The sequence below is a fragment of the Antechinus flavipes genome, chromosome 2 (genome assembly GCF_016432865.1).
Source record: "Antechinus flavipes isolate AdamAnt ecotype Samford, QLD, Australia chromosome 2, AdamAnt_v2, whole genome shotgun sequence".
In the NCBI taxonomy this organism is placed as follows: Eukaryota; Metazoa; Chordata; class Mammalia; order Dasyuromorphia; family Dasyuridae; genus Antechinus; species Antechinus flavipes.
The window spans coordinates 49,307,614-49,331,973 of NC_067399.1; the positions used below are offsets into that span (position 1 = coordinate 49,307,614).

Consider the following 24,360-nt stretch of genomic DNA (forward strand, 5'->3'; position numbering starts at 1 on the left):
CAGTTGCAGAGCGGGTGGAGCTCTGCATAGGTGAAAGGAGTTTCTGAGACGTTTCCAGATCTGTACAGGAATCGCGGCCCCCAGTCTCACAGCCACCCGAGCGTGTTCTAAAACTTCGGACTTCCCTGGGTTCGGATCTTCTGAGTGACACTTTGGTGACCCCTAGCAAGGAAATGCGTTTCTCTGTATCTTTCCCGCTCTGTAAAATGAAGAATCGCTATGGCCCCTTCCATTTATATTTATATAACATATTTACTCTACTTAGTTGGGAATTTTGCCCTCAGCCGTTGCCATGACAGGTCGCCTCTCTGGACCGCGCGCAGCCACTGAGCCTTGAGGTACTCTGCCTAGGAATCCTGAGAGCCAGAAGTGGGCGGAGCCTGGGGTGGCTGGGCGGAGCCTGGAGCGGCTGCGCGGACTCGTCAATCATCAGCCGAGGGTTGGGGGCGGGGAGAACTCTGCTGGGCATGCGCCAGCATCGGGCAGTGAGCCTGGTCCACCCACAAGGAAATCGAGCTAAATAGACGCCTTTCCGGAACTTCCTGTCAGTCCTTACGCTAACGCTGTCCGGGTGCTGCTGGGGAGGAGGAAGTGCATCAACCTTGTGCACTGCTGAGTCCTCGTTCCCTTAACTCAAGGTTCCGGTCCATCGCAGGCCCCCTGCCCAGCCCCGCCCGTCGCCGCCGCCGCCGCCTCCTCCCCGCAGCCGGGCGGGCGCCATGGCGGCTACTGCGGCGGCGGCGGCGACGACCGCGGGGGACTGCGCGATGAAGCCGCTGCAGAGCGCCATGAAGCTGGCCCACGGAGCCATCGAACTAGATGCTGGCAATCAGCCCTTGGTGAGCGGAGGTGGGGGAGGGGAACCCGAAGGGGAGGAGCAGCACCTGAAGGGAGGGGGAGGGGGAAGAGAGGGAAGCTCCTGTGGGGAGGGGGAGCCCCGTAGAGAAGGGAAAGGGGGAGGGGGAGAAGAAGGAAGCCCCTAAGAGGAGGGGGAGACCCTGTGAAAAGAAGGGGGAGGGGGAGAAGAGGGAAGCCCCTTTGGGGAGGGGGAGCCCCGATGAGAAAAGAAAGGGGGAGGGGCAGGGGCGGTCTCGAGAGGGAGGGGGAAGGAGAGGGAAGCCCTTTGAGGACGGGGAAGTCCCTGAGAGAAAGGAAAGGGGAGCCCCTTTGAGAAAGGGGAGTCCTTGTGAAGAAGGGTCCCCATGAGTACAGGAAAAGGGATACAGACCCCTCTTGTGCAGACCCTTGTCTCTCACCTGCACACTCGAGCTCGCTGCCCCGGCTGAAGGGCTGACTGAGGGGGGCGGGGCTGTCATGCTTTGGGAGACTTTCGGGCTCCAACTTGAATGGTCTCCCGGCTTGCAGTCATTGTATGCAGCTCTTCACTTTCCGGGGCCTTTTCTATGCGAGTATTTTTTAAATGCCTATTGGGTGCCCGGGGCAGGGGAGGGGGAATATAAGAAAGCCTGGCGCGGTCTGTGACCCCGAGGATTTCACCCCGCCGCGTGTTCTTGAGTGGGAGGGCACCAGGAGGAGCGTGGACAGCCCGGGAAAGGCGGGGAGCTTCCCCCAAAGTGGCGCTATCCAGTCTTTGCTCAGGTCTCCGCCTGGTGCTTCTGTCTATCCAGTGATCAGCCGGGTTTGTGGGTTTGTTTTTTTATCAGTGAAGATAAGAGAACTAGCTTCGCGGGGAGTTGGCTTGACAAAGTAGCCTGCCTGCAGCTGGGAGCCTGCAGGAATAATGGACATGATCTAAGACCTTCCTTTGAGGAGACTTATGGCTCTTGTTAATAAGAAGGAGCCAACTCAGAAGCTGGAGAACAGGTAGAGAAGCAGGTTGAGCCACTAGCCCGGCAGGGAAGGAGGAAGGTGCTAAATGCCGTGGGCACTATGAAAGCCAAATTCCTGGATCTCGTTCTTTTTCTCTTACTTATTTTCTTGGGAAACAGGTTTCCCTTGATGCAGGACTTCTACAAGAATTCTTATTGGCTTCATGATAATTATTGAAGGTCATCAAGTTACCTTAATTGCTAGAGCCCCACTGAGATTCCACAGCCCTAGACTGACAGACAGATCTGTCCCTCCAGTATTAACTATAGAAAACTTTCCAGGGAATGTTCTAGGGTTGCAAAGGAAGAAGGTCCCCCATTTTTGACTAGAACTCTTAAAGCATCTCATAATCCCAGGGGACTGAATCATATTCGTTATGCCTTAGGACAAAGATTAACATGGATACAGTCTCAATGCATGAAACCATAAATCTAATGTATGTTTTTAGATTCCTATATATCCAACAGGGGGATGGAAAAAACTGTAAAGTAAGAGGTGACTCAAGGATCTTTCTGAACTTACTGATTTATTTTAAAAATTTTAAATCCTTGAAATAGAAAGTTTTAAAAGCTACAGGTTCACTTCATGATCAAGAGTGTGAAATGTTAGCTTATAGCTACTAATATCCTTAAGTAAAAATTTCATTTCTTTCTTATATTTAAGAAGTCAGAAAGAAATTGTCCAGTTGATTTCCAGTCATTCACTGCTTAATATTTATGTAGTTTAAGCTTTATAGATATCAATAGCACTAATTAGCCCTTTAGGAGAGAAAAAATAGAATCAACCAATATTGGGTGCAATAGAAAGTCTTCATTCCTTGAGAAATGGGAGAGTTTTACCTGTTGTTTGAGATGATTGCGTTCTCTAGACCTGAACCAGGTGGAGTCCTTACTTGACTTTGCCTTTGCTGACCTTGCCTTCTCTTTCCCTCTGGAAAATAGGAGGCTTACCTGGAATACCTGAAGAGCATCCACTACATTTCCCAGGTGCTGCTGGAAGAAGCAGGGACTACAAAAGGTACCAAGGGACTTGGAAATGTTGGTTCTTCCTTTGATAAGAGCAGATGCACTGCCTTCTCATTACTTGGCAGGTCCTATATGTCACTTTTTCTTTTTTTCTTTTTTTTTTTTTTTTTTTACCCCAAACTTCTCAGAATAGAAGAGATTCAGCACTTGAAAGTTGGTCATAGCCAATCTCAGTTGTTTCCAGAGAAAAATTCCAAGGTCCTCAAAATTTATTCTCTGAAGTCTCTTTAGAGGACATGGTCCACAAACTTTCTTCCTAAGTAGGAAGACTAAGGAGAGCCCTCTGTTTATAGGTGGATTCTGTTTTGTCTCATTGTTGGCTATATGTGAAGATGAGGGGGAAGGATCTATACTCATTGGTCTATTCAATAGAGTACTGATCTGAGGATCAGAAGACCTAGTACTCATTCCTGATGGTCTTAGAAAAGTTTGATACTCCCTTCTCATTCTTAACTCTGACATTGGGAGTCAAGTCAGTTCTTCTCCTTGGACTACTTGCTCCAAATGTGTAAAACAGAAGCAGTAATTCTAGTGCTTTTTTTCCTTCCACCAAAAAGCTCAGAATATAGATGAGGAAGGAGGAAAAGAAAAAAGAGAACACTATAAGATTAGAATGTGTTCCTCAGGGAACACTGAGAATGGGATAATTTTTGCTCACTTTACCCTTTATCTTGCCCTAGCTTGGGGAGAATCTTATTTGGAGATCCAATTGAACCCAAATTATTGTCTTATTTCTCCATCAGACGGGGGTGACACTGTGACTTCAGATACTCCAAAGATGCTGAAGCTGGCTGAGCAGTGTTTGGAAAGGGCCAAGTCAACAGCTGCCAAACTGGGTGAGTGTATGCTTAGCAGAAGAAAGAGCTCGCTGGGATTTCTTTCTCTCCTTCAGCTTTTAAATGCAATATGATCTAGTTTCTTCTGACCCTTGGCTTTGTGTATCATGCAGGGACAACCCAACTGAAACCAACCATCCCAATGGCTCTTCCAGGCCACAACCCAGCTAGCCGACATCGCAGGGTATATTCAGATGAGGGAGGAAAGCTGTGTCCCTTTCTACCCCCTGAAATCTTCCAGAAGCTGCAGGTGGTTGAGGCACAAAGTTCTAAGAAGTAAGAGAGAACAAAAAAACCAAAAACAACAACAACAGCCCAACATGTCATAGCCTTGCCAAAGAGGGGAGTGGGGCAGGACAGAGGGAGTGTTTCTGGGGCTTGTGGGACAGTCAGATGTGGTAGAACTCTGAAGTCCAACTCAAGAGGCTTACTCTTATTTCTCCTGACTTCCTGATTTCTCCTGGGGGAGGAATGCCTTCCATTGCCCTGTCTAAGCAGTAAGACAGCCAGCTGATCCTTGGATAGGTCTAGTTTGCTTTTCATCCTCTCCAAGGACTTCTCCTCCTCCTCCTGATTAACATCTCCCATAATCTTCAGAATCCCTAAATGTAATAGAAGAGTACAAGGAAGTCCCATGTTAGGTGGGTTTAAAGTGTCCTCTCAGTCACCTTCACTCTATAGATCCATGTCTTCTTTTCATGTAAGCTATAGGACAAATAGGAGAGGTGGGGCTTTTGGCTAGATTATAGGGATTCATGGATTGGTAGTCATTTAGCTCTTGGCTTTATCAGTGGGACTTTGTGTGTGTGCTGCTCTCATGTGAGCTAAGGAGTGCCCATGGGGCCAGCCAGCCCAACCTCCCCTTGCACAATTTGAAGCCAGGAGCTCTGAGAGGGGCCACTTGTTGCCTTGCTGTCCAAAGCACTTTGGGGACTCCAAGGCAGTGTGTCGATTTATGGACATTTTGCAGGGAACTGACCCCTCTGGAAGAGGCTTCATTACAGAATCAGAAGCTGAAGGCCTCCTATGAGGCCCGGATGGCCCGGCTGAATCCCAGCCAGGCAGTACAGAAGACATCTTTGGTGAGTGAGGTCTCTGCTCCGTTACTACTCTCCACAGTGGAGAGTCTCCTGACCAAGGTGTGAAGAAGAGTCTCTAGTTAAAATGGGAGCTGAGGTTTTGAGATTTGGGGGGTGGGGGAGGAATCAGCAGCAGGGTAAGGGGCCAGAACCTCTTAAGGCAATGGGAATGGTCTGGGGAAGCAGGCTGCCTGTGATAGAGGGAACCTCCCTCTTCTCTTCCATGTCACAGACTCTGTCCCTGCAGCGGCAAATGATGGAGAATTTGGTGATTGCCAAAGCCCGGGAGGAGACAGTATCCTTTTGTACATAGAAGTGTCAAACTTATAGCTCCATTGAGAAAGTGGAAGGATTAAGAGCAGTTTGAGCCCAGGGAGGCCTTGGGGAGATGGGCTTAACTTTGCCTGGTCCTGGAAAGAAGTTATCTCCCAAGAAGCTTTGGAGCCTGGTATCCCAACTCTTAGCCACAGTGACTGGTCCTTCCAACTCAGGCACATGTCTCCTTGACTTGACTGTTGCAGCTACAAAGAAAGATGGAGGAGCGCAGGCTGCGGCTGCAGGAAGCTGCTAACAGGTGAAACTTCCCATCTTTCGGAGAGTTTGGAAATTGGGGAGCCTGGGATCCCTGAGTCACTGCCCCCATGCTCTCTCCATAGGAGGTTCTGTAGCCGTGTAACCCTGACTCCGGAAGAGCAGGAGCAGCGGGCCCTCTATGCTGCCATCTTGGAGTATGAGCAAGACCACGTGAGTCTTGTGAGGGAGGGCCAGCCTCTGGCCAGGGAGGCCTGGGGGTGAGGGGGCCGACCTCACAGTGAGGAAGCCTTGGAAAGAGCTGCTCCCAGATCGCGGCCTGGGGAGGCCGTGGCACCTCCTGTGCCCATTGGTGACCGCCGCCTCTCTTCTGGCAGGATTGGCCGAAGCACTGGAAAGCCAAACTGAAGAGAAACCCCAACGACCTCTCCCTGGTGACCAGCCTGGTCTGCCACCTCCTCAGGTAGCTGGCCCCACCCTTCTCACCCAGCTAGCTGCCTAATGGGGATGGTAATTGCTGCAGCTGATCTGATGGCTCTTCCTGGTTGGCAAAGGAAGCCTCATTTATTCCCTCAGCTGAGCCCTATACATGAAGAAGTCTCCTTGACACGATGACAGAGCGGAGGTTCAGGAGGCTGTGGCTTGTCCGAGCTCTCTCAGACTATGCCCAGCTCTTCCTGCCTCCCAGTCCAGGGTCAGCTGCCCAGGGAGCCGGCCCTCGGGTCCTCATCTGGCAGCGCCCGGCGGGGTTAGAGTTAGCGCGCCCTCGGCTGCTTCTGCTCGTTTTCTAGCCCATCTTACAGATGAGGAACTGAGGCAGACAGGGGAAGTGACTGGCCCCGGGTCCTCCAGCTGGGAAGTGTTTGAGCCTGGATCAGGATTGGGGAAGACGTGTCTCCCCGACCCCAGGCCCAAGTGTTCTGTGCACTGCGGTACCCCCAGCAGCTAGGACACAAAGCCCTGGCCCCTTGGGGAAGTCACCTCTGCCCCTACAGGAATATACCCCCAGATTGGGGGGAGGGAAGCGATGGCACTGGCCGCTGAGTAGAATCAGGAGAGGGTTCATGTACAAGGTAGAGCCTCTACTGAGGAAATAAGGGATTCTTAAGAGGTGGGGGGAGCCTGGAGTGAGCTCTTGGCCCAGGACAGAGGTCTGCAGGTGAGGGAACGGGAATAAAGGGGAGCCCAGCCAGAAATAGGCAGCCCCCTGGGGATGCCAAGGAGGGGGAGGGGCTCTGCTCCTCAATGTAATAAGAGCCACAAGAGTGTCTTGGGCAGGACAGTAGCTCAGTCAGACCTGTATTTAAGGAAATTCATTTGGTTCATGGTCGAAGGAGAGATCGGATACCAGAAGATCAGTTAGGAGATTTGCAGTTCTCTAGGTAAAAAAGTGAGGAAGGCCTGAAAATGGCACACAGTGACTGAGTGAGAGTCGAAGGCCAGGTTGGCAATGCACTAGTTGTGAGTTGCGTCTGAGAGAAGGCAGGGCTAATACTAAAGTATTACAGCAGAAATAGTGAAATTCAAGGGGAGATGAGTTCTGATTTGGACCGATAAAGAGATGAGTGGTTGGAAAGGGTTGAGGAATAAAAAGAGAGGAAGTGGAGGCAACAAGTGTACACAGTTCTTTCTTCCCTGTTAAAGTAATTAATATTTTTGGTTTTATCAGTGAACATTAATTTTCTTTTGCTCTCGTCTTTCCCTTCCTGCCCCACATTTGGGGGGAAAAACGTTTAGACAGTCTTTTTAACTGAGTTTAACTGAGGAGAGATTTGGGACAATCTCTTGAGGGAATCGTGGAGTATTTTGGGTGTATTTTAATGATGAAGAGATTTGAGCATGTCTGCAAGCAGCAAAGAAGGAAGAAGTAGAGAAGGAAATGGGGATTCTTGTGGGGAGGATGTGGTGAAGGCAGGATACACAGAGCAGTACTCACCTTGGTGAAGAGAAGGTCACCTGTCCATCAGAGGAAGGTGAGATGTAGAGAAGGGAGCTCCTAGCAAGCAGCCTCTTTGGGAAAGGCGGTAAATGAGAGACTGGACAGGGAGGGCAGAGGGGGCAGCTGGGAGCAGGGAGAGGCCCAAGGCAATCACTGAGCTTGAGGTCAGGCTGGAAACGGGAAATCCAGCGTCCCAAGGCCTTTGTGTCCGGCTACTTTGACTGTCCATCCTGAGCCTGTGCCCAATGCCAGAGCTCTCCTTGAGGGCACCTCCTTAGAGCGCCTGCCTTTGCCCTGGCCACGCAGTGACCTCAGCAGCCGCCCGGGCTCAGGAGCCGGCTCCCTGACTGCCGCCCTTCCCTGGGATCGGGGCTGACCCGACACTTCACTGCTTTTTTAACCAGCTGCTTTCCCTTGGCTTCCAGTTTCCCCGATCACCCGGTCTCCCAGCTGCTGAAGAAGCTACAGTGTGCTGTGTACAACAGGCTGTACCCCATTATCAGCAAGCATGCTGCCGACTCTAAGACCAGCCTGGGCTGCGCTTCCCTTTCCCTGGACACTGAGGGGCTGCTGGCCCCCGGCAGTCGGAGGCTTCGCGCTTCCCAGAGCCTCTACTGCATGTTCACCCACCCTGAGCCCGTCAGGCTGAACCAGGAAAACTCCCCAGCTGCCCTCCCCGCCCCCCTGCCGCCTCCTGGCCCCCCGGACAGAGAGACGGAAGGCAGCTCCGCCGGCTCCCCTTCGCCCGGTCTGCTGGACAAGGACAGCTCCTTTGAGGACCTGGAGCATCTCTTAGCAGCTCCGGACACTTGGGCTCGAGGGCCCGGGGGGCTCACGGGGTCACAGACCCCCGGCAAGAAGCCGCCGACGTTGCCAGAGCAGCTGAAGAGCATTGTAAAGGATGTGCACAATGCTGTCGGTGAGGGTGGGCTGCTGGCCTGGGAGGGGGGAGAAAAGGGAAGGCCGAGTCCCACTCCCCCACCCCAATGTCCTGCTCTGATGCTCCTCGGCCACAGGAGGGAGCCAAGCCCCATTCACCTTTGGCCTGGGCCCCTTGAGACAGTTAGCCTTGCTCTCCTGAGCAGAGTGCTCGTTCCTGACCACAGCGCCCTCTCCCGGAGCCCGCGGGGGCCAGCAGCCTGACGGGGGCCGGCCCGAGGTGGCCTGAGGGACGGGGATGCAGGAGAGGGGGAGGGGAGCCCATCGCCTGAGGGCCTGCTGAATTCTCACAGGGAGAGAGGGGCTGCGGCACAGCCCTCCTCCTCCTCCCAGCAGTCTGCAGCTCTGCTCTACGCTTCTCTTGTGGGCCTAACCCTGCAGCTTGGACCTCTGTGCTTATTGGTCCCTGGAGGAGTGCAGAGGACTCCGAGGCTCCTATTATTCACAAATCATAGCCATTAAGATAGACAGTGTCATTTGTCCAATGGGCCGCCCACAGATACAGCAGCTATGAAAATAGGAAGCCTGCCGAAGCATGAGGCATGAGACTTGTAGGGATTACATAGCAGGAGGAGAGTGCATTACAGCAGCCAGTGTGGCCTGTTCCAGAGCTTTATTAATAAGTCAAGGCCATTGGTGCCTGGGGCTCCTTAGCACTTCCTGTGGCTTCTCACAAATGTCCTTAATTCTGCTCCCGGCAGACAGATTGCTTTCCCTTACCCTCCTGGCATTTGAAGGCTTAAACACAGCTGCCTCCAAGGATCGATGTCTGGCCTGCATTGAGGAGCCTTTCTTCTCCCCGCTGTGGGCACCTCTGCTGGCTCTCTACAGGTATGGCACTTAGGGCTTGCCAGTTACTTTAGTACCTATTCTTCCCCATGAGCCTTTCCCCTTAACCAGACCGGGGTCCTCGCTGTCTGAGACAGATCTGGCCAGGAAGGAATGGACGCCTTTGGGAATGGCAGTGCCTCCACATCGGAGGTTGGGGGACAACTTGTCCTACTTGTTATAGTCAGGATTCCTTTTCAGTGTTGGTTAAATGGCCCCTGAGGTCCCCTCCATCTCTGTGGGAGACGAGACTCATGCTTTCTCTTCTGTTCCCTTTGCTTCTCAAAGATCTTTGAAGCCACTTCTGTCCTTGTGAATCTCTTCCTCCTCCAAATATGTTCTTTGTTACTCACTTTGTCACTCCTGTGCATAGGAGATCACTGAGAGGCTGAATTGTAAGCTCTCAGACAATGTCTCATTATCTTTGAAGCCTTTCTGTGACTCTAACCCAAAATCACATTTACATTTCTTTTACCTACTTGAATTTACCTCTTACTGTACATAATGCCGTCTGGCTCTCTTATAGCTTTTCCTTCTTCAGACACTTACTAGTTGTATAATGTTGGACAAGTCAAACAGTTTCAACCTCGGTGTCCTTATCTGTAAAATAGGGGTAATGATTGTAGCACCTAACTCACAAAACTGTTGTGAGGATCAGCCAAGATAACCTATTTAAAGCACTTTACTATAGCTGTAAAGACTATTTATATATGCTAGCTAGTATTATAAATGGTAGCTAGTACCAGCACTCAGAGCCTCTTATATCTTGGGTTATTTATTTTTTCTGATAAGATGTTTATTCTTCCTTGGTTTTAAATGAAACCTTTGGGGGGACAGGGAACCAATTTCCCTAATTAGACTATCTAAAAGATTTTTTTTTTAATTTTCTTTTTTTAAACCATTTTAAGAATCAGTGCTATTCACTAAGCTGCTAGCTTTATACCTCTTTGTGGGGGAAGAGGGGAGGGGAACCAATTCCCCTAATGAGGCTATTAAAATTTTTTTTAAACATTTTTTTATTAAAGCTTTTTATTTGCAAAACATATGCATGGATAATTTTTCAAAACTGACCCTTGAAAAACTTTCTGTTCCTAATTTTTCTCTCCTTCCCCCTACTCTCCCCTAGATGGCATGTAGTCCAATACATGTTAAATATGTCAAAATATATGTTAAATCCAATATTGTATACATATTTATAGTTATCTTACTGTATAAGAAAAATCATATCTAGAAAGAAAAAGAACCTGAGAAGGAAAACAAAATGCAAGCAAATATCAACAAAAAGCGTGAAAATATTATGTTGTAGTCCACACTCAGTTCCCACAGTCCTCTCCCTGGGTGTAGATGGCTTTCTTCATCACTGAACAATTGGAACTGGTTTGAATCCTCTCATTGTTGAAGAGCGTCACGTCCATCAGAATTGATCATCGTATAATCTTATTGTTGCCATGTATAATGATCTCCTGGTTCTGCTCATTTCACTGAGCATCCTTTCATGTAAGTGTCCCCAGGCTTCTTTGAAATCATCCTGCTAATAGTTTCTTACAGAACAATAATATTCCATAATTTACCCAGCCATTCTCCAATTGATGGGCATCTACTCAGTTTCCAGTTTCTAGCCACTACAAGAAGGGCTGCTATAACCATTTTTGCTTATATGGGTCCCTTTCCCTCTTTTAAGATTTCTTTGGGATATAAACCCAGTAGAAACACTACTGGGTCAAAGGGTATGCACAGTTTGATAATTTTTTGAGCAGTAGTCATCAAAACCATTCGATACTGGCTAAGAAACAATATAGTTGATCAGTGGAATAGGTTAGGTTCACAGGACAATGACTATAGTAATCTAGTGTTTGACAAACCCAAAGACCCCAGCTTTTGGAATAAGAACTTGCTATTTGACAAAAACTAGTGAGAAAATTAGAAACTAGTATGACAGAAACTAGGCATTGACCCACACATATTACCATATCCCAAGATAAAAGTCAAAATGGGTTCATGATTTAACCATAAAGAATGAGGTTATAAACAAATTAGAAGAACATAGGATAGTTTATCTCTTAGATCTGTGGAAGAGGAAGGAATTTGTTGTGACAGAAGAAGAACTGGCGATCATTATTGATCACAAAATAGATAATTTTTTATTATATTAAGTTAAAAAGGTTTTGTGCAAACAAAATTAATGCAGACAAGATTAGTAGGGAAGCAGTAAACTGGGAAAAATTTTTACATTCAAAGGTTCTGATAATGCCCTCATTTCTAAAATATATAGAGCATTACCTCAAATCTATAGGAATTCAAACCATTCTCCAAATTGATAAATGGTCAAAATGGTTAAAAATTTTCAGATGAAGAAATTGAAACTATTTCTAGTCATATAAAAAGGTGCTCCAAATCACTATTAATCAGAGAAATGCAAATTAAGACAACTCTGAGATACCACTACACACCTCTCAGATTGGCTAAGATGACAGGAAAAGATAATGACAAATGTTGGAGGGGATATGGGAAAGCTGGGATACTCTTGCACTGTTGGTGGAATTGTGAGCAGATTCAACCATTCTGGAGAGCAATTTGGAACTAAATTTTCTTTTTTTTTTTTAAACCACTTTAAGTATCAGTGCTGTTCCCTAACATGGTAGCTTTATAGCTTTACACCTTACTAGTTGCTTTCCTCAATATTCATTACCTGGTTACCTAATGAACTTTGCTTATAAAGACTAAAATTCAAATAAGGATCTAGAAGCTTTGTTTTTTCCAAAAAACAAAGATTTTTTTGTTTTGTTTTTCCATTTTCCTTCTCACAGCTAACAAAGGGCATCTTTTGTCTTGTGTTCCTCTTATTTATTTAGAAGATTTTCCAACTTAATTTCTAGTACTAATTGTAATTCATTCTGGGGACAGGGATTTGATTCTTACTGTTTTGTAAGCATCATTAGGAACCTGTCTCATTTTGGGCATAGGGGTGTTCCCCTGGCATTTCAGGTCTTTAGATGGTTCTTTGTTTATCCTCTCATCTCATCTTTCATCACAGGCTTGGGGATCATCTTTGTGTGTCCCCTTAGTATGAACCATCCAACTTGATTTTTCTTGGATCTGACAAGAAATTCCCAACCCTCATTCCCACCCATGCACACCTGAGACTAATATGAAGGATGATCCCACAGTCCTTTGGTGGGCAGGGATGAGGTACATATAACCCCTACACTCGCTCATCCACAAAAGTGGATAAGAAGTGTTTTAGGAACCTCCATCCCATGAGTCACCCAGAATCTCCAAGACCCCTGGGATGAAGAAATAGACCTTCCCCATGACATTATTCCTTCAAGCCCAGTCCAAGCCTCATCTCTTTTCCACCAGGATTGTCTATCAAGCCCGAGAAACGGCCCTCAGAAGGAGTATGGAGCTCTGTGGAAATATGCCTCCCTCTGCCCTGGGCATTGCCTCCAAGCTCTTCCCCCAGGAGTCAGGGCTCCGAGGGTCGGCTTCCTACCCTTACCGTACCGCAGTCCAAGAGCTGGGGCTGATGGTTCTGGAGAGCTGTCCTCAGAAGAAGCTGGAGTGCATTGGTAATAGGAGGGGCGGTCGGGAACTGGAGTGGGAGGCCCAGGGGTCGGCCTGCTCACCAGAGCCTCCTCTTCACCCCGCAGTTCGAGCTCTTCGCACAATCTGTGAGTGCGCCGAGGAATACTGCGGGGCCAGGGAGTCGCGCCTGCAGCCCAGCACCATGGCCATGTGAGTATCACGCCGTGCGGCCTAAGACCCTGCTCTCTGCGGCCTTCCCGCTGGTGTGCCAGGCTGGGAGCAGGACCGTGCCCCGAGAATCGCGGGCTCAGTCCCGCCCTGGGCAGCAGCTCCGGGAGCCGGGGCTCACTTCTGAAAGGCACAAGCCGCGGGGAGGAGTCTGCTGCAGAAGCCACACTTGGGGCCTGGCTGCTACAGAGACGTCTTCAGAACCCAGGCGGTCACCCCGAAAAGTTGGTGTGGGTGCAGCTTCTGCACCTGCCGCAGGGGAATGGCCCCGTGGGTGTTGGGCTGGGTTTCTCCTGTGAAAGCATTCTGGGACCGCTGCTTTCCGCGTTTCAGTGCTGCACCTCCGTCCTGTCTGGAGGAGAGCCTGGGTTCCTTTATTCTCCCTACTCCTCATCCCACCATCTGACCCCAACAGCTGGGAGCTACCCAGCCGCCCTTCACTATTTTTTGCCCTGTGTTTATTACATCCACTTTCTCTCTTGCCGGTCACTCTCCACATTGGGATCTTAGTCTTCCAGACCTGAAGTAGCCTTCTCCTGAGCTAGGCCCAGAGGGAAAGGGCCTGAGGTCAAGAACAGGATGACCCAGTTCTGGGGAGGAAATCTGCTCCAAGCTGGGGATTAGGCAGGTCCAGCCACGTGTAGCAATAGCAGCCATAGTCAGTGGATAACAATGGATAACCAGGGGCTCCAAGAGTCATGGAGTCCCACTTATGACTGCAAGTGTGCTCCATTCAGGAGTCCCTGATTCAAATCCTGCTTGAGACGTATGCAGAGACTTTTCACAGGCTAGTTTCTGAACATGTCTGTACTTTAGTCATTTATAAAAGGGAGAGGGTTCAGTGAAGAGCAAATGCGATACAGTGTGTAAAGGCATTTTGAGACCTTAAGAAGCTATATAAATGTGATCCCTTGCTATTAATGCCTTGGGCCAACTTAGGAGAAGATATACACCGTATACAGTTCAGTCCTTCTATGCTCAGGAGGTCTGGACTGCCGCTGCTTTCCCCCATCCTTAGGGTTGGATGTGGTGTGAGTGGGGCTTGTGTTAGTTATGATCTCTCTGCTGATGGGTCTCAGATCTCTGTCTGCAGCCCTCACCTCTCCTGAGCTGTGTGTCACTAACTGCCTCTGGGACATCTCAAACTTTTAGCCCATCTAAAACACAACTCCTTACTTTTCCCCCCAAACCCTCCTCTCTTTGCCTGTTATTGTCAAAGGCGCCCACCCTCCCGGGCACCCTGTCTCTGTGGCAGCCTCAGTTCCTCACTGGAACTTGTACATATATAACTTGTGACCAAGCTTTCTTGGATCTGCCCCCACCCTAGCGCAGGCCCTTAAAGCCCCAGCCACTCTCCACACCAGTCCTTGCTTCCCTCGGCCACTTTGCTAAAACGAATCTGCCCGCGTCACCCCCACCCCAGCCACCAAGCTCCAGAAGCAGATATAAACTGCCGTCACACTCGCCTCCCCCCATGTTTCTCTGAAATCATCCCCTCATTCTCTCCCGGGTACAGCTGCACTCCCTCACATTCACACTCCGTCCCTGGTTCCAACGTTGCCAGACTGGGCACCCCTGGGGCTCTGCCTCTGCGACATCTCGAAAGGAGCCACTGGCCGTAGTTTGGTCACATAGGCCCTTTCTCCTTCCTTGGACTTTTTTTGAGGAATAGTCCAAGTAGTGGAATGGACCAAAGGGTATGTACAAGTGAGTAACTGGGGGCACAGCTGCACCCTGCCTCCCAGAATGGTTCTTTTCCAGCCTTCTTAAATATTCTCCCCTCTACACAGTCCCACAGTCCAGTTCTGCTGACCTTCTTGTTCCTTTTTCTGACTGCTCCCCTCCCTCCTGGCTGTGATCTGGGCTTGGGATGCTCTCCCTCCTTACTTCCATTTCCCAGTTTCCCTGGATCCTTTTAAGACTGCTCAAATTACACTCCATCACCACCTTTTTTTTTTTTTTTAAACAAGGCAATTAGGGTTAAGTGACTTGTTCAGGATCACACAGCTAATAAGTGCTAAGTGTCTGAGGCCAGATTTAACTACAGGGCCCCACACTCTCCCCACTGCACCACCCAGCCACCCCAAACCTCTCCTTGAAGAGCTTTTCCAGGTCTCTCCTCACTATACTGTCTTTTCTCAGAGATTGCCTTCCATTTCCACTGCATACATCTTCTTTGTGCAATATTTTGTAGATTGTCTCCCCCATTAGAATGTAAAGTCCTTGAGGGCAAGGGCCATACTTCTACCTCTATATCCCCAGAACTTGTTCTGGCACTTAGTAAAGTAGATACTTGGCTCTTTTCAGCAATTGAGTGACCCGAGCCAATTCGGATCAACTTGGGATGGAAAATACCATCTGCATCAAAGAAACCAAATTCTTGTTTTCTACTGCAAAAGAGACTCATAAAGAGGAGACAGGAAAGGGGGGAGGGATGGCAGTAAGCAAGAGGCAAAACTATTGACTGACAACTCTGTGTTGGGCACTTGGCCAAGGGCTGGGTAAGTGAAGGCAAAAAAAATCCTTTCCCTCAAGCAGCGCACATTCTATTGGGAGATATACACACAAGAGTAAATATAATTATATATGTGTGTGTGTGTCATATATAATTATATGTACACATACAGTAACTGTATATATGTTACATAGAAACACACATACACAAAAAATACATAAGTATAATTTTGGTTGGGAGAATACTGTTTGCAGAATATCAGAAAAAGCTTCATGTGAAAGGTGATGCTTGACCTGAGCTGTGAAAAAACTGGGGCTTCCAAGAGCTGGAGTTGAAAAGAGTCATTCCAGGCCCTGGGCACAGCCTGTTCAAAGGAGTGGGTGATGAGAGCGTCACATTGGAGAACAAGAAAGCTTTCTGGGGGAACATAGAAAGCAAAGAACACATAGATCAGGAGAAAGTGAAGGGGTTGGTCATCTGTAGAATGAAGTGCAGAATGATGGGTTCAAGAGAACTTGTGGAGGGGTTGGTAAACTAGAAAACAGCTGGGTGGAGATCCTCCCCTAGTAGGGCCTGGGTACTGCCCCCTCCTCTCTACACCAGAGCTGAATTCACCTGGAAATCTTGCAAATGGACAGACTCAGGGGCCAGTTGTGACTGGCTACAAGTTAAGCACACAATCCAGTGGGAAAAAGGGAGGTGCTAGAGAGGCTTCCTTTAAGGTCGATTCTGCTTGTGCTAAGGGTCATGCTAGTCCAGAGGGCACTTGGGCATCTGCCAAGTTTTCCCTCCTGTGTGCAGCGGGTCCACCTTAGCCACAGAGGAGGGAGGCATCCGCTTCTATTTTTCTTTCCATTAATGTGCCATCTTGCAGGGATCTCAGTTTCAGAGCACCCTAAATTTTGCATTTTAATTGATTTATTGATAGAACCTAATAAATGTCAACACAACCAACTTGTTTTGTAACCATTTCTATTTAAATGAAGTTTAATGCATGAAGTTTCATCTTCACAACCTTTATCCTTTTCATTCACTTTTCCTTTTATGTATTCAGGTTGGTGTGGACTTTATTCTGTACTGATTGCAATTCCTAAAGATATCCCCTTGTTTATATTCCTCATATGTGTTATATGCTAATATTCTATTGTGGATATGCCACAGTTTGTATAAACATTTCCTATTTTGGGATATGTATTCTCACTTTTTTGCAATTACAAATAAGGCTAATAGGAAAACTTTTAACAAATTCCTTCTTTTTTTGTTTTTTATAACATCTTTAGAGTATATGCCCAATAATGGGATTATTGGGTCAAAGAACATGATTGTTATTGTACTTGTACAAAGAGAGATTATTCTACAAAAGGATTCAATTATCTTTCCACAAAAAAAAAAAAATATTGTTTCTCTTTGGACCAATCTGATGGGTAGGAGGTGGTACCTTAAAGTTGTCTAGCTTGCTTATCTATAGGTATTAGTGAAGAACATTTTTCCAAGTAGTAATTAACTATTTCTATTACCTCTTTTGAAAAACTAGTCATATCCTTTGGGTGTTTATCCATTGTGGCTCATTAGTTACCTTTGTTATATTTTACCTGTTCCTTATGCATTTTAAATGTTTTTTTTTCTATTATATATATCACAAATATTTTCCCCAAATGTTCTACTTTTATTACATACTTTTTTATTTTATGCAAATGCCATCTATTTTTCATTAATAAGTTTAATATTTTTATCTTTTTAATTTTAAAAGAAACCTGCTTCCCTCTCTAATTCAAGTACATAATTATTCCATGTAGAAAACAAAAATATAATTCATTAATTTTAATATTTGAAATAAGCATGAAAGAATGATAGATTTATTTCCGTCTAGATGACATGAAGAACAACCAGAAGAAAATATTAAGAGATAAATCAAATTTATTACCTAGGCTACACTGTAAAGTGATCTCATATGTAGCTACCATATGTGCTTTTCCTTTACTGGATTTCTGCTAGTCTATTCCCACTAAGCTACTGTTTGGTGAGGAGAGCATTGCACTCTTCCCTCTTTGATTTCCTAAGCTTTGGTTCCTTTATTTGACTGGAGTTCCTGAGTGGTTATCCTTAGACCAGAGTCCACTAACTGATGTAAGACAGATGGGTTCATTGAGCCTCAGATACTCACTTGCTGAGTAACTGGGCAAGTCACTTAATCTCCACCCGTCTCAGTTAAATTGTAATATAATAATAGCGCCTACCTCCTAGAGTAATTGTGAGGCCCAAATGAGAGAATGTATGTGAAGAGCTAGCAGTGTCTGACACACAATAGCTGCTTAGTTAATCATTTTTCGGTTTCTCTGCAGTGGTGCTGATGATCTGTTACCCATCCTGTCTTATGTGGTGTTGAAGAGTAACCTCCCCCAGCTGGTGTCTGAGTGTGCAGCCCTGGAGGAATTCATCCACGAGGGGTAGGGGTGAGATCAATGCTGAAAGGGCCGGGGAGGCTGGAAAAGATAAGGGGGGCTCCTGTGCGTCTTCCAGGAAGGGCTTGCTCTTCTTTGAATTGAAATTTGAGTGCTGGAAGGAGATTTGGAGAAAGGGCTAAAATTGGTCCCCAGAGGTCCGGGAAATCTTGGCTGGGTCACTGATCGGGCCAGTCAGTATCCTGGGTCGTGATTCAGAAATACTCTATTGCAGTCATTGCACATGGAATGGGTGCTTTCCTTACCATGGCCCTATTTATCTTAAGATTGTTTTGTCTCTTTCTCTTTCCCACACATACCCTACTGACTTTGACCTGGAGCCTCTCCTTAAAACCTCTCCTCTTTCTAGGAAGTTAATAAGAGTGTGTGACTCCTTAGGCCTTTTTTTTTTTAAGCTGAAGTCATTAGAAGACAAACAGAAAAGAAAGATATAGTTATGTCATCCCCACTCTCCCTTCCATTGTGTCTTCCTTTTGCCCTCATTACCTTGGATGTGGGAAGAGGAGGCAGGAAGTCACCCCTCTCTGGGGTCAGAGCCATTTGCTCACTAGCTGACAGTTTTGCTTATGAAACTGGACATCTCGGCAGCCTCCCTGGGGTATGACTTGGGAAGCAAGCTGAACCACTGGACCTTGGAGTCATCCGAACCTTAATGTGATGGGACAGAAAGGGAGGGAGACCGAAGGTAAAGATGGGGCTTGAATGTTATGGAAAGCACTATCTCTGGGAGCGTAGGCGCCTGCCAGAGAAACCTCAGAGCTGTGACGGGCCCCCAGCATCTTTGTTTGGCCCCTGCCCTCCAGGTCACTTAGCCATTTCTTGGGGCTGTCTTCCTCAGCCTTTTGGGGTATATACAGGCAGAAAATAGCTCCTCTCATTCTCAGCAAAGCCACATTTTTATTTACAAGGGCAAAAGTTGCTAAGATCCATAACCTTTGGCCCACCAAGTGTCCTCCAGGTTGGATAAAAAATGCAGTGTCCGTTTGTAGAGTTGAGTATATCTCTAACTTCATCAGGAGCTCCCTATTCCATTGGAGCCTTTGGGTCCCCAGGGTTCAGTAAGTGCTCGGTAAATGCTTGTTGAGGTTCCTTCCGGCTCCTCGGTCTGCTGCGGGCAGAAGCAAATGTAGCAGCTGCATGTGCCCGACAGTGGAGGGACCTCGGCCCTGGCATGACGCAGAGACCGATGGCGCGGGGTCGTGTCCCCACCCTGACAGTGGCCTCTGTCTGACTTTTGTGCCAGGTATCTGATTGGAGAAGAAGGCTACTGTCTGACCTCCCTGCAGAGTGCCCTGAGCTATGTGGAGCTGCTGCCACGGGGGGCTTTGGTGAAATAGCGGGAAGGAAGGAGGCGCTACCTTAGTCCCGCCGGTCCATGGAGGAGGATGGATCAGCCATCCCTGGGAGATCCCTGAAGACCTGCAGCCATCCACTCCTCCCCCCCACTTCTTCCTGGAGGGAGCCCAGCCACCCCTAGAGACAGAGCTGAGAGACCTCCACCTCCAAGGCCGAGCTTGCCCGTGGCAGGCAGCTGGAGAGCGCTCTCCTAGCTTTATTTATCTTCGAGTTCTCCTAACCTCTGTGTACCAGAAGCAGCAGAACATTTGGGAAATGGGCACAAACCTTTAAAAATGTGATTTCTGCCCTTCCTCTCTTAGGCTTTTTAGCTCCTCCTCGAATCTGCCCGCACCAGAGGCAACTAGTGACAAGATTGGTGTCCCCAAACCAGCTTTCCCCAGAGCCCTGGGCATCTGCTTTCCCTTCTACAAGACTAGGGATGGGGAGGGGGCCTTCAACAGTCGGGGTACTCCTGAACCTCCCGAGATGAGCCCCTGGCTGCTTGCACTTGCTTCTGTGAATGCAGCTGTAGGCATTAAGTGAGGCAGCTAGAAAGTCTTCCTGTCGGTCCCCGGGCTGCCCCGGTGGCTGGTTCCCTTAGTCATTGCTGTGACCCTCTCCCCTACGTCAAGGCTGCCTCCCTAGCTCCCCGCTGTCCGGCTTGTCCTGAAAGAGCGGCTCTGTTTTTAATTGCTAACGTGGAGGCCAAAGGCCTTGAGGTTGGCGTGGCAAGCTCCATGCCCGTCCCCTCTGAGCGGGGCCCTGGGGGACATTTCGCCCACCCCCAAGGTGGCTCCATCAGAGCCTAAGAGGTCGTGTGTCCTCAAGGAGGGCAGAGCTGGGGAGAACAAATGCTGAACAGGAGCACCCCCGAGCAGAGGAAAGGGTGAGGGGCCTATCTAAGAAAACTGAAGGAAGAAATGAGTCAGCAAGCTAGAGGGAAGGCCATACCCAACACCCAGCCGGGAGGGGCTCTCGACCCCCTGGACCAGGGTGAGCTCGGTGCGGAGGATGGGCTCCAAAGCAAGCAGTGGAGCTGGCACTGGCAAAGGGGCTGCCTTGCCTGCAGCCTGTGCCCATATCCATCTTGCCAACAGCTCTAAGCCCTGGATGCCCGACTAGAGCAGTGGTGGCCCTCCAAACTCAGGCTGTGAGGTGGTTTTCCAACCCCTTCCCAAGAGAAGAATCGCGAGGTCCTGGCCTGGGAAGTCCCAGCCTGAGCTGCTTTAGAGAGTGCTCTCAGAAAAGAGCAGGCCCAGAATCAAATGTCTGATTATAGTCAGTGGACAGGAAGCTGCCACGTTCCTTAGAATCATCTCCTGCCCCTCTCCTCCACAGAGCCCGAATGCAAAGGGAAGGGAGTTCTTTGCAGACCCCCAAGCTTTGGTGCTAGGCAGGGCGCACCCTGCTATGGGGAAGGGGGGCAGGCTTGGGAACATAGGGGGCTGCGCTTTCCAGGCTGAGCACAGCAGGACCGCTGTTGGGGTTTAACATTCACTGAGGACTCCTCGGTGAGATCTCTGGTGAGGGGCTGCGGCCCTCCTTGGAGATGGATTTCTTCTAAGAAACCAAGGAGCAGAGGGATGTAGGCTTCTGGGCTTTGGTTTTTTCCTCCCCTTGTGACTGGTTATACTAACACTGTATTGTAGTTCTTTATGGGGCCAGACTGTCCTAGAGCTCCTCCTAGAAAGGTCCGCGATTTTTAAGCTATTTTGAGATAGAAACAATTGTACTATATTTATTTATTTATTTGTTCAGTGTGCCTTGCTATCCCCTAGAATTCATCTGGGAGAGCCTGGGATGATTGCTCTCCGTGTCTTAGGGATGCTGAGGCTTATCTTAGGCTGCTCTCTCCCTTCCCCAGCCTCCCTCCCCTTCACAAAGGAAGCTCTCCAGGACCTCATGTTTCTCAGAGAGCCCCTGCTCGCACTCGTGGCCTGGGCCTTGCCAGTGGCGGAGCTGGTCTGGTTCTCTCCTGAGCCAGGACTCTCTCCTGGACCCAGGCTTTTCACTTCAAATTAGGGTCCCCCCCCTTGACTTTCCTTGTGTTCACTCCTAGGTCAATGTGAATCCTTTGATGTCCTATGGGCAAAAGCTAATTCCCTCCCATTCTCTTTGGAAAGGGCCCTGAAGGGGCCCTGGGTGGGACAGACTCCACCTTGACTTTGACCCCGTGTACCTGGACTGTGATAATGTGTCAGAAAGACAGGCCCGGAGGCTTGGGAAATAAACAGGTCACTACTAGCCTTGTTCCTGCCTGGCTCTTTGCTTTCCCACGTTGGTAGCCTTAGGGGTTTGTGTTTCTCCCAAAGTAACTCCTGCCACCCTGCTTCCTTTGCATGTAGATATGGTAATAGGCCTCGGAGTGGGGCTCTGGAGGAGGATGGGAAGAAGAGAATGCTTCATGTTGTACCTGTTCTCACTGGGAAACCCCAAGAAAATGTCCACGACTACCTGAACAAATTTTGAGGGCCCTTAAGGAACAGGGAGAGAGGCCACTTTGAAGGGATGGATACCACCTACCCTAGATCAATCCAGGAAGAGAGATTTAAGATTAGAGGTAGATAAGCAATCTCGTGTTGGGAAATGGGTTATAAGTCTGGAGGTTCTTAGTCTAGAGTCTGTGGAGAGATTTCAGGGATTTTGTGAATTTGGAGGGGAAAAAAATTGCATCTTTATTTTCATTAATATTTGGTTTGCTTTATAATGTTATATACTTTATTCATTTGATGGCATTCTTTTGAGAAATGGTATATAGGCTTCACATAGGCTTTGTGGAGCCAAAGACGTCCACAACAATAAAAAAAGAATTAGGAACCTTGAAAAGCTGAGGTAGAAGGCATCATGAACACATGAAGAGGGAGGAGACAGGAGAAAACCTGGTTCGTCACTCCAGAGGGAGAGAAATGTGCCTTTCAAGGACCCCAGCAACATCAAAAACTATTGGGATTTGGGAATAAAGTTTTTTCCTCTCGAGTCCCTTCCCCCAGGCCAGCTGCGGAGGGGCTCCTGCCTCTCTTTATAAGGGTAACAACTCTTGCTTTCTTGAATGACAGCTGGGAAAGGGCCAGTCCTTATTCTCCAAGCCAAAATCAGACCCTGGTCTATCCTCCAAGCTGTTCCCTACAGATCCAGCCCTTGGGGGTCTGCATACCTTCATTTATAGGAACCAGCCTCAGAGCAGACATGCTGGGGGTGCTGCTGAAGTGTTATGTTAGGGGGCCTTTGAGCCCTTTGTGTGAGGTACAAGGAGAAAAAAGTGTTCAGGGTTGGACTGCGGGGCTAGGATCTCAGCAGCTGTCTTAAGTCACATCCTCAGCCAACCACGTGGTCTGGGCCACCTGAGCTACACCTGAATCTCCGGAGGCCCCTAAGAATGGGGAGCCCACTCTGGTGTGGAGGAGGAGGAAAGAGTGAGTCTGGGGTTGCAAAGTGTGATAGACTTTGGAGGGTTGGGGAGAAGCCATGGAGCCCACAAATAAGGCAGCACGATGCCTGGGCTTGTTCTTAAAAACTTCATGGGATCACAAATTCGCTGTGGTCAGGCTTCTGAGAGTATCAGGCCATACGACAGTTAATCAGAAATCATGGAAAGCATAAGCAGCATCTCATAAAAGGAGAAATGGGCCATATCCAGGTCATCGCCCCCTAAGGCCTAGGGCTCCCGTCTAGAGTCAAGAAGGCCCGTCTCCTCCTGAGACTAGCTCTTTCTCCCCAGCAGCTGCTGTCAGCCCGCAGGGGTCAAGAGTCCTAGATTTGAGAGCTTGAGTCTGGCAGTTAAAAAATATATATATCTCCAGATGTCCCCTTAAACCTTAGGGCCTTCCCTAAGGAGGAAAGACACATGTCAAGCCGTATCAGCCATACCCCACTGCACCCCAGCTTCCCCACTGAGCCAAGTACAACAGGGAATTAGGAAGAAAGAGACCTGATTTCCAGCCTACTTGCACTCCCAGAGCTGGGGGAAGGGGGAGTGGGGCAGCAAAAAACAGCCAGGCGCTTTGAGATTGGAAGAAAGAGCCCTGAAAATGTGTCCCAGAAAGAGAGGGGGGAAGTGGGCAGTTTGAAATTTCCCACTAGAGAAGGGGTCAGGTTTGCACAGTGACTTTTGCCACCAAGAAGACTGTCCTGCTCCACCAGAATGAGGTGAGTGCCAAAAGGTAGAAAGATGGTCCCTGGGGAACCAAGGGGAGGCGGGTGAGCAGCAAAGCTCTGGATCCCGAAGTCGAGCTTCCTGCCTGACCTCCCTGGGAAGAGTCCTTTCTGTCACCAGCCCTGACCCAGGTCAGAAAGGGTGAGTCTTCGGCTCCCAAATCATAGAGTGACAGCTAGAAAAGATCTTGGAGGTTATATCTGATTGACTCTTACAAGTAAGGAAACAAGCACAAAGAAAAGACATTATTTGCCCAAAGTCATGCAGCAAATTATTGGAACTTGTATCCAATTCTCCTGAAATCTTTGTTCTTTCCACTGTGCTATAATGCTTCCAAGGGTCCCATCAGAGACATGTGAGCACATAAGAAGGGGAAAATCCTTCATCCCCAGTTCCTTTCTTGTGATATTCTACCGGTGCATTTTCTATTCTGCACTAAAAAAGGCTGCAAAGTGTCTGTTGGGCCAAGCAAATCTCCATGAGATAAAACCAGGCTCCAGGTTTCTGAAGGGCTCGACTTCCCCTCGCCTCAACAGTCGTATTTCACTGTGTTATATAATGACTAATCTTGGCCCCAGACAAGGGATGGAGACCCACTTGTGTCATTCACGGGAGAGGTGAAGGACTAGTGTGAAAGGTTGCATTTGCTGTCACCGGGCGAATCAACAAGTGTTTACCAGGTGCTTACGGTGTGCCAGGGACTGGCACATCCAGAAATGGTGGGGATGTAGAAATAAAAGGCACCCACAAAACTTCCAAAGGAAAGGAAGTAGAGATCCCCCTGGAAAGTCACTGGGCAAATGCCCTAACTGCCCCTCCCTCCCTCCCCTACGGGATGCTTTGAATTAGGACACAGCCGAGGAAAAGGTAAGTGAACTTTTAATGTCTGGAGGAGTCAAGAGTCATAGGTCCCTGATTGAACCCAATTGTCTTTTCCATCCTAGAGTGTGGAGTAAGCAAGTCTTCCTGGCAAGGGCCCATGGGTTGGGCCCAGAGTTCTGCCACTTGAGTCACTGCCCCATCATCTCCAGGCTGAGGCTTGGTCTGATGATCTAACCTGGCCCTTTGTGGCACTGCCAAGTTCCTGTAGCTCCACCAGACCTGGAGGGCCATCAAGAGGCGGGGAAACCGCCGGAGAACAATGGCTTTTGTTCCCATTTCCCTCTCCTCCCACAACTAGCTGGACACTCCA

The 24,360-nt window shown here is 48.6% G+C and overlaps 1 protein-coding gene across 1 annotated transcript; it reads left to right on the forward strand.

Moving 5' to 3' along the window:
• Positions 1 to 571: 571 nt before the first annotated feature.
• On the forward strand, positions 572 to 21,259 carry VPS9D1 (VPS9 domain containing 1). The gene is made up of 15 exons (XM_051974748.1): positions 572 to 839; positions 2,772 to 2,847; positions 3,599 to 3,691; positions 3,805 to 3,967; positions 4,662 to 4,773; positions 5,003 to 5,065; positions 5,292 to 5,344; positions 5,427 to 5,514; positions 5,679 to 5,764; positions 7,666 to 8,159; positions 8,881 to 9,010; positions 12,368 to 12,576; positions 12,658 to 12,742; positions 17,558 to 17,662; positions 18,921 to 21,259. Exons 1-15 carry the CDS (start codon positions 720 to 722, stop codon positions 19,012 to 19,014), a joined length of 1,971 nt encoding a protein of 656 aa, XP_051830708.1. The 5' UTR covers positions 572 to 719; the 3' UTR covers positions 19,015 to 21,259.
• Positions 21,260 to 24,360: the final 3,101 nt, after the last annotated feature.